We start from the raw sequence: 13,915 nt of genomic DNA, 5'->3' as shown, positions 1-13,915 counted from the left end.
AGCAAGTTAAAAAAGTCATTTTTTTGCCAAAATTCATGTCTTTTTTGATGAATATAATAAAAACTAAAACTCGCAGCAGCAATCAAATAGCAGCAAAAGAAAGCTGTATTAGTGACAAGAAAAGGAGGTAAAATTCATTTAGGTGGTAGGTTGTATGACCGAGCAATAAACCGTGAAAGCTGCAGTGGTCTGAATGGAGAAAAAGGCTCTGGTCCTTAAGGGGCGAAAAGACTGTGGTCCTGAAGTGGTTAAAGAATACCAGAGCTGAAAAAGATACTAAAAAATGGGAGGAGCAGGCATGTACAAGGTGCAGTCCTCATGTCCACCCCTCCCCCCCCGTTCTCCTCCATCCCCCTCCTTTATACCGTAATTCCTCTGTGGAAGCAGAGTCTAGGTCGCCGCAGTTGGGCGGTTGTGCACAAGTGGCCAGGAGCGCTCTGCGTGTGCACACGACGCCACAATGTTGTCATTGTGCCGTCGTGCGCACTACCGTTCGACTTAGGCGACCTGGACTCTGCTTTCATGGAGGAATCCTATATAATAATCTTAAAGTGTCTGCGTTCCCTGTCCCTGTTTCCGGGCGTTTGCGCTACTGCGCATGTGCTGCATGGACAGCCGTTAGGACAGGAGGAGGATGGGGCCAGGGGGCCGAGCGGGCATGTGCGCGGGCGGGCTTGTGCGAGGGCACATGCAGCGGAAGCGCGCATGCGTGCTGAAATGTGGCGGGAGGGGGGTTGTGAGACAGACCTAGAGCCCGTTATATTAACAGGCTTAGGTCTATTAGTTACGGTATAAAGGAGGGCGGCGGAGGAGAAAGGGGTAAGTGCGGTGGGCACAATGACGTTATTTTGCGTCATGCACACATGCAGAGCACTCCTGGCCACGCGCGCTTGCACAGTACCGCCCAACTCTGGCGACCTGGACTCAGCTTCCACTTAGCAATTACAGTATAAAGGAGAAGGACAGAGGAGAATGGGTGAAGCAGTGGGCATGAGGATTGCACCTTACACATGCCTGCTCCCCTCGTTTTTCTTATAGTGTTCTAGAGTGTTTTTATAGTAGAGTCTCCTTTTTAGTTTCAGTTATAAAGCTTTTTTATAGCATTGCATAATTCTCTAATATGTGCAGTTTACACATTACACTCAGCATTTTAAATGATTTCACAGAGCAGAGCTAATGACCTTTTGAACTTTCCTCTGCAGCAAAACTATAAACAAGCAAGAAACAATGAGAGACATTTGAGATAAGGGCTTCAAAAGACAGTTGGTCTTGGAGCTCAGAGAAACTCTTTTGCACAGATAACTGAAGTTTCTTAAAGGGCAACTGAAGCAAGAGGGATATGGAGGCTGACATATTTATTTCCTTTTTAACAATGCACATTGCCTGGCTGTCTTGCTGATCCTCTGCCTCCAATACTTTTCGCCATAGAACCTGAACAAGCATGCAGCAGATCTGGTGTTTCTGACATTTTCAGATGTGACAAGATTAGCTGCATGCTTGTTTACGGTGTGATTCACACTACTGCAGGCAAATAGCTCACCAGGGCTGCCAGGCAATGTGTACTGTTTAAAAGGAAACAAATATGGCAGCCTCCATATTCTTCTCACTTCAGTTCCCCTTTAACTCTTCCTGTACTGGAAACAATATCTGTGCTGCTAATGTTTCATTTCTTAGCTGTACTACACATACAATTCATTAAATCATAAGTTTATTTTCATGTCAGATTCCCTAAGGCAAAATTCTGCAGTGTTTGTTTATACTGACAAACTTATAGGCCTGGAGCACACCAAAAACCGCTAGCAGATCCGCAAAATGCTAGCAGATTTTGAAACGCTTTTTCTTATTTTTCTGTAGCGTTTCAGCTAGCATTTTGCGGTTTTGTGAAGCGTTTTTGGTGTAGTAGATTTCATATATTGTTACAGTAAAGCTGTTACTGAACAGCTTCTGTAACAAATACGCCTGCAAAACCGCTCTGAACTGGCATTTTTGCAGAGCGGTTTGCATTTTTCCTATACTTTACATTGGAGGCAGAAACACCTCACCCCGGGAGTATGCGTTTCAGCAAAACTCCTCCCGCTCTGGTGTGAACCACCCCATTGAGATACATTGGCCAAGCGCAAGCGGCTGCAAAAACGCCAAAAAGCACGCTCGGTGTGCACCAGCCCATATAAGCGGTATCGTAGAATGCCTTCTAATACCTTGTGAAGATCTGTAAGATACAATAGCATGGAACATCACTGAAGGCTATAGCATCTAACGTTAGCAAGATAAATACACAGTACTGTATATGTAATGTTCAAAATATAATGATGAATCCAGACTTGTCTACTCATAATTTATTTATGTATTCCTTTTCTCACATTACTGTATTTACAATGCATTAAGCTGCATCAACTTTGCAATATTTGTATTATAATCAATCAATGACCGCATAAAGATAAGTGGGTGAAATTCATGGTGGGATTGACTTGATTCCTGGAATTCTGAATAAAAATAGGACAAGGAAATGGCGCTCTAGGCCTGTGCCTGGAGAAGCTGTGCCCCAAAAACGGCCCTGAGTCTCACATACAGACACAGTCACCCACAGACTTCAGTGGAAAGCTTGGTTTAAGCATTTTTGAAGAACCAGGGTTGATCTCCTCTAAGTCCACCTGGCTGTGGTTTGATAAGGGTGGACTTGAATGGATTGGGTGCAGTTTGGGTTGGTCAAGCTGAGCAAGGTGAAGCATTTGCCTCATTTTTGTCCACTAATTTGATTATGCCCCATTTCCTGAATCTTCAGTCATGCTCTCTGATGACTGCATGAAGAAGTGGGTGGTGGTTCAGATCTGTATCCATCCCACCTGCAATCAAAGCAGCCTTACAACTGGCACCTTGAGGGCAAAGTGGAAAGTAAGGTTCCATCACCGGTAGTTGTCCTTAGGGGGAATGCTGCATTAAATGGAACCGCCACTCTTATGCTGCATACGGTTTCTGGTTGGCTCGGTGAACACCAGGGGCTCTTGGACTATAGTGGCTGGATAATGTTTGCCAAGAAGCTCCACCTCAAGCTTCTCCCCTTCTGTACTGAGCTCCACTGGCACATAGGCAAAAGCCAGGCTCTTGTTGCGGCTGTAACTGTAGGTCCCAGAGGTGGTGTTACCGACAACCTTAAAAAGAAAGACAGTTTTTTTGTTTTTTTTTTTAATACAGTTAAAGGATAGCAGATGCGAATAAAAGCAGAGAAACGGGGGAGCAGGCATATACTATCACCTGTCCTGATGCCCACTGCTCCCCCTGTTCTCCTCTCTAGCCCCCCATCATACCTAAAAGCCCCCCAGGATCCTCTTCCAAGTTGCTGGAGTCGGGCTTACTGCGCAGGCGCTGGGCGGGCTGTGTGTATCCTACAGCGTGCGCCTGTGCCCAGGACTACACTGCGCATGTGAATGACATCACTACATCATGCGCACGACGTCATACGCATGTGCCATCATATGCATTTGCCACCATGAGCATGACGTGATATGCATGTGCCCGTGGCGCTCCCAGCCACGGGTGCACGATGTAGGACGTGCGCAGCCCAGCCAGCGCCTGCGCAGTAAGCCCGACTCCAACAACTTGGGAGACAATGGCCTCAATTCACTAAGATCATGCTGGAGATAATAAGGCAAGAGAAAACTTACCTCCACATAAGAGAGAGTTATCTTATCTCTTCATTCCTTAAGTTACCTCCTCTGTTGTTATTTTACCTCCTCTGTAGTTATTTTCACATGCAGTTAATAAACAGCCTGTCTTTAACTCTGGAGTTATTTTAAGGATTGAAGAGTTAACTTAAAGACAGAAGAGTTAACTTTGGGTTTGCCTGAGGTAAAATGTTTCCTGAATACTACATGCCTTATCACCATGGTAACAACTCTAGAAGAGTTATTAAAGACAGGAGAATAGCTTAGTGAATTGAGGCCAATGGCCTCAATTCCCTAAGATCATGCTGGAGATAATAAGGCAGGAGAAAACTTGCTGAGCGAGTTATCTTATCTCTTCATTCCTTAAGTTACCTCCTCTGGAGTTATTTTCACACGCAGTTAATTAACAGCCTGTCTTTAACTTTAGAATTCTGGAGTTATTTTAAGGATTGAAGAGTTAACTTTAGAGATCTGTCCTTAACTTAAAGACAGAAGAGTTAACTTGAGGTTTGCCTGAGGTAAAATGTTTCCTGAATACTACATGCCTTATCACCATGGTGATAACTCTAGAAATGTTATTAAAGACAGGAGAGAATCTTTCCAATAGACATGGAAAGAGCTATAGGTTTTCAGAAGAAAATGACCAATTCTGTCACAGATCATTTCATGAACCTTTTTAACCACTTGCTGTCCCTATGACGTTAAAATAAGTCTGTGCACTCTCCTTCCTACAAAATCCTAGATATCACTGTTTATTTATCTCTGACCTGATAACATCACTACAGAGTTGAAAAATAATGACAGCAAACCCCTCTCCTGCTCCCAGGGAATTCAATGACAGAGTTAATTAGTAAACAAGTGTAAAATACACATTCCAGGAGCAGACAGTAGCAGATTGTATACATTACTCAATTGTTACATCTAATACATTATCAAAACAAATGGACTGTTTAAATAAGCAGGAGGGATAGACAAATAAAATGTGTGGGTTTACTGTACAATAGAAGCTATTTACATTAAAGCTATACTGTATGAAAGTGGATACATTGTGTATTTTTTCACTTTTTTTCCTTATTTTCCTTTTAAAATGCATAGAAAATAAGGTAATTACTAATAACAAATCAGCCACAAAAGGCCTTATTTGTCCTGAAAAAAACAATATATAGATCATTTAGTTGTGATAGTTATTGATAAAGTTATTGCCAATGTGAGCTGAGCGGAGCTGAGCAAATTACCAGGGTGGGGAAGTGGTTAACATTATGTATTTATGCTGACATTCTGCAGCACGCATACATCAAATAAGGGTGCCAGGAAAGGGTGCGGGGTAGAGATGAAGATATTGTCTATAACAATTTATCGTTTCTTCATTTTTATCTAAGATGGAATAATAAATGAGTTAGAACAACAGTATTAAAAAGGGCAAAATATCGTCTAAAACAAAGCAATCAAAAATATATTAACAGTAGTAATGAGCATAGCATGAATTGTGAATGTCAATTACAGCTATAGCGACGTCAAAAGATCAGGGCCAAATTATTTAAAAGCAGCAATAGCTGGCAGCTGAATTACGTCTTCCCCCCGAGTCCACGGCGGCCTGGAGGGGGAATAGTAATTAATGTCGCCGGGACTTTTGCAGGAGCAGTTTTACAGCTTCACCCTGCGTCTAAATTTCCCAGCACCTTTTTTGCATATATGTGCCAGTGAGCCATGCTGCAAGTGGAGAAGCTCAGTGTGCATGGAGGGAGGTGGGCCAGAGCCCAGTCACCAGACACATTACTAGTTGTCTCTCAGGGTCCATAAGCTACACTAACTTAAAGGACAACTGAAGTAAGAGGGATATGGAGGCTGCCATATTTATTTCCTTTTACGCAATACCAGTTACCTGGCTGCCCTGCTGATCCTCTGCCTCTAATACTTTTAGCCATAGACCCTGAACAAGCATGCAGCAGATCAGCCGTTTCTGACTTTATTGTCAGATCTGACAAGATCATCTGCATGCTTGTTTCAGGCACAATTCACTCACTACTACAGCCAAATAGAACAGGAGGACTGCCAGGCAACTGGTATTGTTTTAAAGGAAATAAATATGGCAGCCTCCATTTACCTCTCACTTCAGTTGCACTTTGAGTGTGGGCAACTTTTGAACCAGAAGACATTTGTGCCGGCACATAAAAACAAACTAATCATTAAGGGAAGGTACTTATTTCTCACTTCACAATAGCCATACCTCCCAATTTTTTAAAATAAGAAAGAGGGACAATTTTACCTCCCTGGCGTTTTGATTACGTGCGGCGCGCGGCCGCGGGAGGGTTTTTTGACCTAATTTTTTTTTCCATTTAGCTAGCCGAGCGCTAGCGACATGATTCTCCCCTCCCTGCTCTCTCCCTTCCACCCTTCCGATCGCCGCCGGCGTTAATACCCATCAGGAAATCCCGTTCTGAACGGGATTTCCTGTAGTGCTTCCCCCGTCGCCATGGCGACGATGGGATTGACGTCATGACGTCAGGGAAGTCCCGATCCACCCCATAGCGCAGCCTGGCGGTAATCGGGCAGGCTGAGCAAGGGGTCTGCGGGGGGCCCTATTTCACGGCGGGTAGCGGCGGATCGGTGGCAAGCAGTAGTGATCGGGAAAACACACAGCTAGCAAAGTGCTAGCTGCGGGTTTTAAAAAAAAATTATGCAAAACGGCCCACCAGGGCCTAAGCAATCCACGGCGGCATTACTGGACAAGCTGAGCTCGTCCGTAACGCCCAGGAGGTTAAAACACCCACCCATAACCACATCCCTCGCCATGCATATCACACATAATTCAGAATTAAAATATGTATTTTTTTAAATTCAAACCACACTGGTCCTCTCTATCATTATTAGTTTTTGTTCATTGTAACATTTGATAATAAGAAATATATCAATTTAATGGGAATGGATGAGTCGGTTAAAGCGGATCCGAGATGAAAAACTAACGATAACAAGTACCTTGTCTATATATCTTATCTAAAGTATAGATAGTTTACACAGCATATCAAGCTGCAAACAGCTTCAAAAGTTTTTGATTATTTATTTCTGTGATACAATGAGGGCAGCCATGTTCTGTTTGTCACATTGTCACAGGCTGAGGGCTGGAGATGCTATCAGCTTGCCTGTGTGTATATTCAGTCCCCTCTCCTCCTCCCTCCTCCCCTCTGCCTCTGAACTCAATGGCTAGTAACCTCTTCCTCCTCCTGCCCAGACTGAGCTCCCATAAGCCCTTGCTTCAGTGCCAAGGCACAAAAGGAGCTGTGGGCGAGGCTTGTTTAGTTTATAGGGAATTGGAGAATTAAAACAAAACAAAAAATGTATTTGGCTTGAGGAATGCCCTATAAACTATATGAAAGGAACAAAACTATGCAATGAGTAAAAGTTTATCTCGGATCCACTTTAAACACATTTTTCAGAAGAAAAATACATATATTAATACAGATCTGTACATTGGTCCTGAAGGAGGAACAAATGATGAGGGATTGGGTTCCCAAGGAGGGACAGTTCCTCCAAAAGAGGGACAGTTTGGAGCTATGCATTAGCCCTACTGGTATCTAGGGAAAATATTTCAGCTGATATACCTAGGCCTTAGCTTCCTGCACAGGGTTCAGGTTTCCTCCACGACCATGTAGTAGCAGAATGTTTTAAATCCACTTGCAATAATTAAAATCCTCTCACCTTTCCACTGTGCCAGATGCTTTCATTTCCTTCGGGATCAACGTTATCAGTTTCCAAGGTGAGATAAACCAGCTTCCTGCTAAGCCCCTGTTCCTTTATTTGTTGCAAGGCTTGCTTGCCGATAAAGTCAGCTGGCTGAAATCACAGGAAATGAATGTTAAATGACCGTCGTTGTATAGTGGCAGCTCTGAGCGGAGCAGCTCTATGCAAGCCAAAAGTTACAGGATTGCAAAAGGAGAGTTAAAGTAAACCTGAGACGAAAGGGTGTAAAATAATACATACCTGGGGCTCCCTCCAGCCCCCTCCACGCAGATCACTCCCTCGCCGCCATCCTCCACTTCCTGAAGGCCCCAGTAGATGCCCTGTTAGCGGCTATGCCAGTTGGGGCATTCTGCATAAGCACGGCCAGGCCGCACACCCAGAGCATTCTGTGTCTGCGCAGTACTACTGTGCACTGCAGGCGCAGAACGCCCCCAGCTGTGGGAGCGTTACGGTTTGCGTTGGCTAATGGGGCATCCACCGAAGCGCATTCAGGAGGTGTAGGACGGCGGCGAGGGATGCCCCAGGTACACTGTAGTGGCTGGATAGTGTAATGGTTAAGGGCTCTGCCTCTGACACAGGAGAGCTGGGTTCAAATCTCGGCTCTGCCTGTTCAGTAAGCCAGCACCTATTCAGTAAGGAGTTTTTTGGGCAAGTCTCCTTAACACTGCTACTGCCTACTGGAGTGCGCTCTAGTGGCTGCCTCGCAAAGCGCTTTGAGTCCGACAGGAGAAAGGCGCTATACAAATACTGCCATTATTATTATTTAAGGTGCCCATACACATATAAATTGCCGCTCAATGTGGAAAGCAGATCAATCCCTCTCTGATCTCAATCTCATCAGAGTGAGATCGAATCCATCTAAAGGATGCACACAGATTTTTCAGTAGATTTCACTATGAAATTTATAGAAAATCGATTGAACTGCAGCGTTGCTCTGTTTGATACAATGAAACGCTATGCAGTACTTCAGCGCAAGCACACATTCTGTCGCCACACTGAAAAAACTCTTACCAGATCCTGATTCCTGAGGAAGTATTGTGAAAGTGAACCCTGTTGGGCGTGGTGGGTGTGGCTGGTGGATGACACACTGCATTACTACAGTATAATCTCGTTACAGTAAACTCAGAGGGGACCGGGAAAAGTGTTTTACTATATCAAAAAGTTTACTACATCAGGAATTGTCCTAGAAATGGCCCAGCATGCCCTGGTACATTCTCTGCCGCAAAAGACCAACTCTGTCCTCCCATTGGTGGTACAGTACAAGCACTTGCACATTTGATGGACTACAAGGTTAAGTATACCTTAGGGCTGCATAGCCAGGCTGGACAAATTGCTGGTACAGTATCCAGGGCTCCTTAAAAATTGCAGCCGACACTGAATAGAGGCAGCCACTCGCTTCCTGTAAGTGGCTCTGATACCTCCGGGGGTGGGACTTCGCACTCTCCTCTCCACTCTCCTTAGTTTTTCAGTGAGTAGGCCCACTCTGATATGCACTACAAGTAAAAGCAGCCTGTACTGCACTCCACACGCTACCAGAAGAGTCATCGCTAACAAGGGCAGGCCGGCAGAGATATCTGGCAGTGCGTACAATCCTGTCGGAGGACTGTGAGGATACTTTTATCAGTGATTGCAAGGTTGAAGTGGTATCACTGTATCCCCCGGTTTACATTCACATTATTCCTCATTTTCCCCAGGCAGCTTATTTGTACAGAACTGTGCCGTCCTGCGCCGGTGCCATGCTTCTTGTCTTACTAAGGTTATGTCCACCTGAAGAGAGCAGCAGACCATGGGTGTCACAATGACATATGGCGCATGTGCCGCCCACTTTTTACTATATCCAGAGTCAGTGTCACGTAAGGGCCAAAAAAAACATGTTTACCATAACAGAGGTTGTATTATACCCAGGTTTACTATACCAGGCGTTGCTCCCATTTAGACTTATAATGGAGATTGGCTGGGACCTGTAGAGGTGGTGTACTATACCCGAGGTTACTAGAACGAGATTATACTGTATATGCAAGATCCTACAGCTGGGTCCCTGTAATAAGGACCCGCATGCACTTTTTTTTATAGTGATTTTATTGTTTTTACATATCAAAGTGCCAATAAATCCTTTAACAGGTTACACGTAGATGCGCTTTCTTTTAATTTCATATTGTAACTCTGAGTTTGACGTCATGGAGTGTAACCCAGCGAGGTGGAGACTGAAAAGGAGAGGAGATCAGCAGATTGATGTTCCGCTGCTTATCTGTTCTGAGCCTTACAATGTAGATCTATTGACCTTAAAATGTGGGTCTATAGGATCTGGTAAGAGTTCCCATTTTTCAGTGTGGTGACGGAATATATGCCTGCGCTGAAGTATTGCATATGGTTTTGAAGAGGTTTACTGAAAACTGGACTTAGAAAATATTTTGAGCTAAAAGTCTAGAAATATGCAAATTGATCAATGCAACGCTACGGGCCAATAACAACTGCCTCAGCCAATAATCAGGCGCGTGTATTGCAGCCTTTCAACCCCCCAACGTGCGAGCGACCCACCTGGCAGATCTACTCATCTGAAGGACAACTACTTTGAATACACTGCTCCCCCGCCCATGGCTTGACACACATGCTGCTCTGTCCTCCCTATGCAACCTCTCGCCGAAAAATGGGCATGGCCATGACATTGTATGGGCGGAGCGTAACCGTAACCCCAAAGCAGCAAATATAGCCAACTATGACCATTAAATAATAAATGCAGCAACAGTTACCCCAGACACCAGAAAATAAACGCAATGTGGGCAACATTTCAGCAGAAAACAGACGCAATTTGGGCAACATTTCACCTGAAAACAAACACTATTTGGGCAATATTTCAGCAGAAAATAACACAGTGGGCAAATTTCACCTGCAAAAAAAGCAATTTACTCACCTGCAGAAGTCTTCTGTCCCGGCCGGCCTCTGGCGCACATCTCCCCCGGATGATCTTCCTCCTGCAGTCTCCTGCGCTGAATTGAATAGCAGGGCTATGGGACGATGGCGCCCGAAGCTCTGTACTGGAGACACAAATAGTCTCCAGTACAGGGCTTCGGACGCCATCTTCCCGTAGCCCTGCTCTGACTGCCGGAAGACTATGCAGGCTCAGGCTGGAGCGGGGCTGCGGGTTATGAACTGGCACTGCGTCTGTTTGACGCCGCGGCCAGTTCATTCAATAGTACCGTGGGCAGAGTCCCGAGGCCGAGAGGTCCCGCGGCTAATAGCAGGACATTTCTCGGGACCTCATGCAGCCTGGGACAGGGGACCCCGAATCGCTGTGGTGCGGTCCGAAAGTAGTTAAAAACAGAAGGAAACTTGCAATAATTCAGCTTTAAAGAGAACCTGTAACAAAAAAAAAGTTCCGCTCGGGGGTACTCACCTCGGGAGGGGGAAGCCTCAGGGTCCCAAATGAGGCTTCCCCCTCCCCTGTAGCTGCAGGAAATCCAGCGCTGGCTCCCTCGACAAGCGCTGATTTATTTACCTTCCCTGGCTCCAGCGGGGGCGCTGTTGCGGCTCTCCGAAAGGGGATAGGCGAAAATAGCCAATCTCTGTCGGGTCCGCTCTACTGCACAGGCGCAGGAGACTTGCAGCCCGACAGGGATTGGCTATTTCCGCCTATCTCCGAGCGGAGAGCCAATACTGCGCCTGCGCTGGAGCCGTAAAAAGTTAAATATTTACATCCCTGCTGTTCGGGGAGCTTTATCGCCTCTGCTGTGGGACCAAGGAGGAAGGGGGAAGCCTCAATAGGATCCGGTGGCTTCCCCCACCCGAGATGAGTACCCCACCCCCCAGGGGAAGCTTTTTTTGTTACAGGTTTTATTTAACAGCAGTGGTTACCCACATTGCACCATTACCATACCAAATATGCAAATTATCTTTTTCACCCCTGAAAGCCAAGCAAGCATCCAAAACCGCTGGCCTATAGCTTTAAATATTACACAGCCACATCAACCCCACATGTATTATTATGTGTTATTACACACCGAGTAAGAGTAGCTGCAGTGCTGGTCACAAAGAGTACATTTTTTTGTCAGAGGGAGGGGTCAGGTTATTTGCTCTCTCCTGTGGAAGGAATTCCCACTCTGCTACGAAGAAGGAACCCCAGATGCCAGCCACCTGGTAATTTAAATATGTTCAATGCAAAAATAACAGATCTGCAATGCAAAAAACTGTGCATCTCTAGTCAAAGGAACACATACAAACTTGCAAAATATGTGCAGAAATTTTGGTTTGTCAGTTTGTTTTGCTGTTTGGTAGCTGCATTGGAACAAAGCTAGAAAAAGTTATAAATGAATACAAACACAAGGTGGCAGCATAGTACAAATAAGAAGGCTAGTCACAATGGGTTCTAGAGATTCAGATTTTCTTTATTGCAGGTCACCATCATTGACAGCTTAAAACTTTATCTACTTACCTTGTTAAGCTTTATAAAATACTGTAGTCCAGCCTCCAGTGGGTTAGTGTCACAGTTCATCTATAAATATAGATCACAGTAAGAACATTTTCTTTACTATATAACTAGCAGACACAATGAAATAAAATAAAAAAAATGAAGTAATGAGTAACTCCTCTGCCTGGTGCCATACTGGTTGATTAGGGCTGCCTTCAGGGCATCAGGAAGTGGACAGCTGTAGGGGGCCAGAGGGTAGTCAGGGGCCCTGACAGTGGCAGTGCCACATGCGACTCAGCTGCAATCTATCGGTCTGTGGATTTGTCGTGTTGTACGTTGTGATGAGAACTGCACAGTGTGTGCTACATAATTAGGATAAGTACCAGTCTGTGCATGGCAATTTTACCACTGTTTGCCGAGTATAGCCCACTGTTCAGTGATACAGGAAGTGAGAAAGATATCCTCTTCCAGAAATTACATAAGAATAAACATATGACGGCTTTAACCCTGAAGCTGCCCAGAGTTAAATTAACGGTTTTGGGACAAGTTTTTACCATTGGCTACTTCTCCTTTCAGTTGTGGAAAATTGAATATCATAGAAAAATAGAGGACAAGATAACTTAATGGTATTCTGTTACCTCTGAGCCCCAGGCACGAAATGCTTTCTCCAGCCTTAGAGCATTCATAGCGTAGGTGCCGAAGTTATCAATGCCTTCCTCCTGGCCTGCTTGCATGATGCTATTGTAGAGCGTGGAGGTGTCTTGTCTCCTGTGGTACAGCTCCCAGCCCAGCTCACCTAGAGGAAGACAACCACATATTCACTCTTTACTTAAAGGACTTACGAGCCCAAATAGCGAAAAAATGATAAGTACCTTAATCAGTTTTAAATGCACGGAGGACGCCGTCCGCGCCCTCCGTGCAGTTCCGCCGGGTCTCCGCAGTCTGATCGCCCCCCGTGCCGCTCCCGACCCCACGGACGGGGTCGGGCTCCCCTTCCTCTCCCAAGATGGCCGCCGGAGCCGGCCGCGGCTGCACAGTCCGCATATGCGTTAGTGCGGCTGCGCAGCTCTAGGGCCTCCCCCCTCGATCCACGCTACTGTGCGTGGATCGGGGGGAGGGCCCTAGAGCTGCGCAGCCGCGCTAACGCGTATGCGGACTGCGCAGCCGCGGCCGGCTCCAGCGGCCATCTTGGGAGAGGAAGGGAAGCCCGACCCCGTCCGTGGGGTCAGGAGCGGCACGGGGGGCGATCAGACTGCGGGGACCCGGCGGAACTGCACGGAGGGCGCAGACGGCGTCCTCCATGCATTTAAAACTGATTAAGGTACTTATCTTTTTTTCGCTATTTGGGCTCGTAAGTCCTTTAAGTCTCCTTTGTAACCTGTGTTTTATTGTTGTATCTATTTTGCCACAGCACATGAGCAGTGCTCCAGAGGCGTATTTACAGGGGTACAGGTATGGCATTTGCCATGGGCGCTGCTCTATAGCATCCCTGACGTTCTCCATATAGATTCTTGTTTTCATTTGTGAGGCAATCTTCTGCCTGGTTACATCATTTGGGGGTACAAGCTGCCCAACTGTTATTTAGGAAATATGCACAGGCTGACACTTTTGCCATACTTCATTCTTACAGGTCATGCTTCACATCAACTTGGACACAACTAATTCAACTGAGACATCCATGGCTACAATTACTAGGTAATGCCTAATGATGTTGATCCAGGGATTTTATCTGATTGCCATCTGGAGTCGGGAAGGAATTTTTCCTTTTAGGGGCTAATTGGACCATGCCTTGTGGGGTTTTTTTTCACCTTCCTCTGGATCAACAGGGATATGTGAGGGAGCAGGCTGGTGTTGTACTTTATACTGGTTGAACTCGATGGACGTATGTCTTTTTTCAACCAAAATAACTATGTAACTATGTAACCTTAAATGTTTGGGACGGTGACCTCTGCCCTTCCTTCCCTACACCGGGATGGATTTCAGTGTTAGCCATATGCGCCATTTTCCCTAGATACACCTCTGCAATGCTCCATGTGTCCTCACCTGTATAGGATATCCTTATGGCTGTGACTGGAATGCCAGCGAGGTTCATTCTCCTGCCATGCAGAAA

The 13,915-nt window shown here is 45.7% G+C and overlaps 1 protein-coding gene across 2 annotated transcripts in view; it reads right to left on the bottom strand.

Moving 5' to 3' along the window:
- Positions 1-2,321: 2,321 nt before the first annotated feature.
- DMGDH (dimethylglycine dehydrogenase) overlaps positions 2,322-13,915 on the bottom strand; it is a 116,852-nt gene continuing 105,258 nt past the window's right edge. For both annotated transcript variants that reach the window (XM_068250233.1, XM_068250240.1), the window contains exons 12-16: positions 13,849-13,915; positions 12,444-12,601; positions 11,830-11,889; positions 7,359-7,493; positions 2,322-3,149 (exon numbers count right to left, since the gene is read on the bottom strand). The exon at positions 13,849-13,915 is cut by the window's right edge and continues 151 nt beyond it. In XM_068250233.1, the coding sequence (XP_068106334.1) occupies positions 2,937-3,149; positions 7,359-7,493; positions 11,830-11,889; positions 12,444-12,601; positions 13,849-13,915 (633 nt within the window). In that variant the 3' untranslated portion in view covers positions 2,322-2,936. The remainder of the gene's footprint in view (positions 3,150-7,358; positions 7,494-11,829; positions 11,890-12,443; positions 12,602-13,848) is intronic.

This window comes from Hyperolius riggenbachi, chromosome 1 (genome assembly GCF_040937935.1).
Source record: "Hyperolius riggenbachi isolate aHypRig1 chromosome 1, aHypRig1.pri, whole genome shotgun sequence".
Taxonomy (NCBI): domain Eukaryota; kingdom Metazoa; phylum Chordata; class Amphibia; order Anura; family Hyperoliidae; genus Hyperolius; species Hyperolius riggenbachi.
Note: the sequence above shows the minus strand (reverse complement) of the source record. Positions and strands in the feature narration are given on the sequence as shown.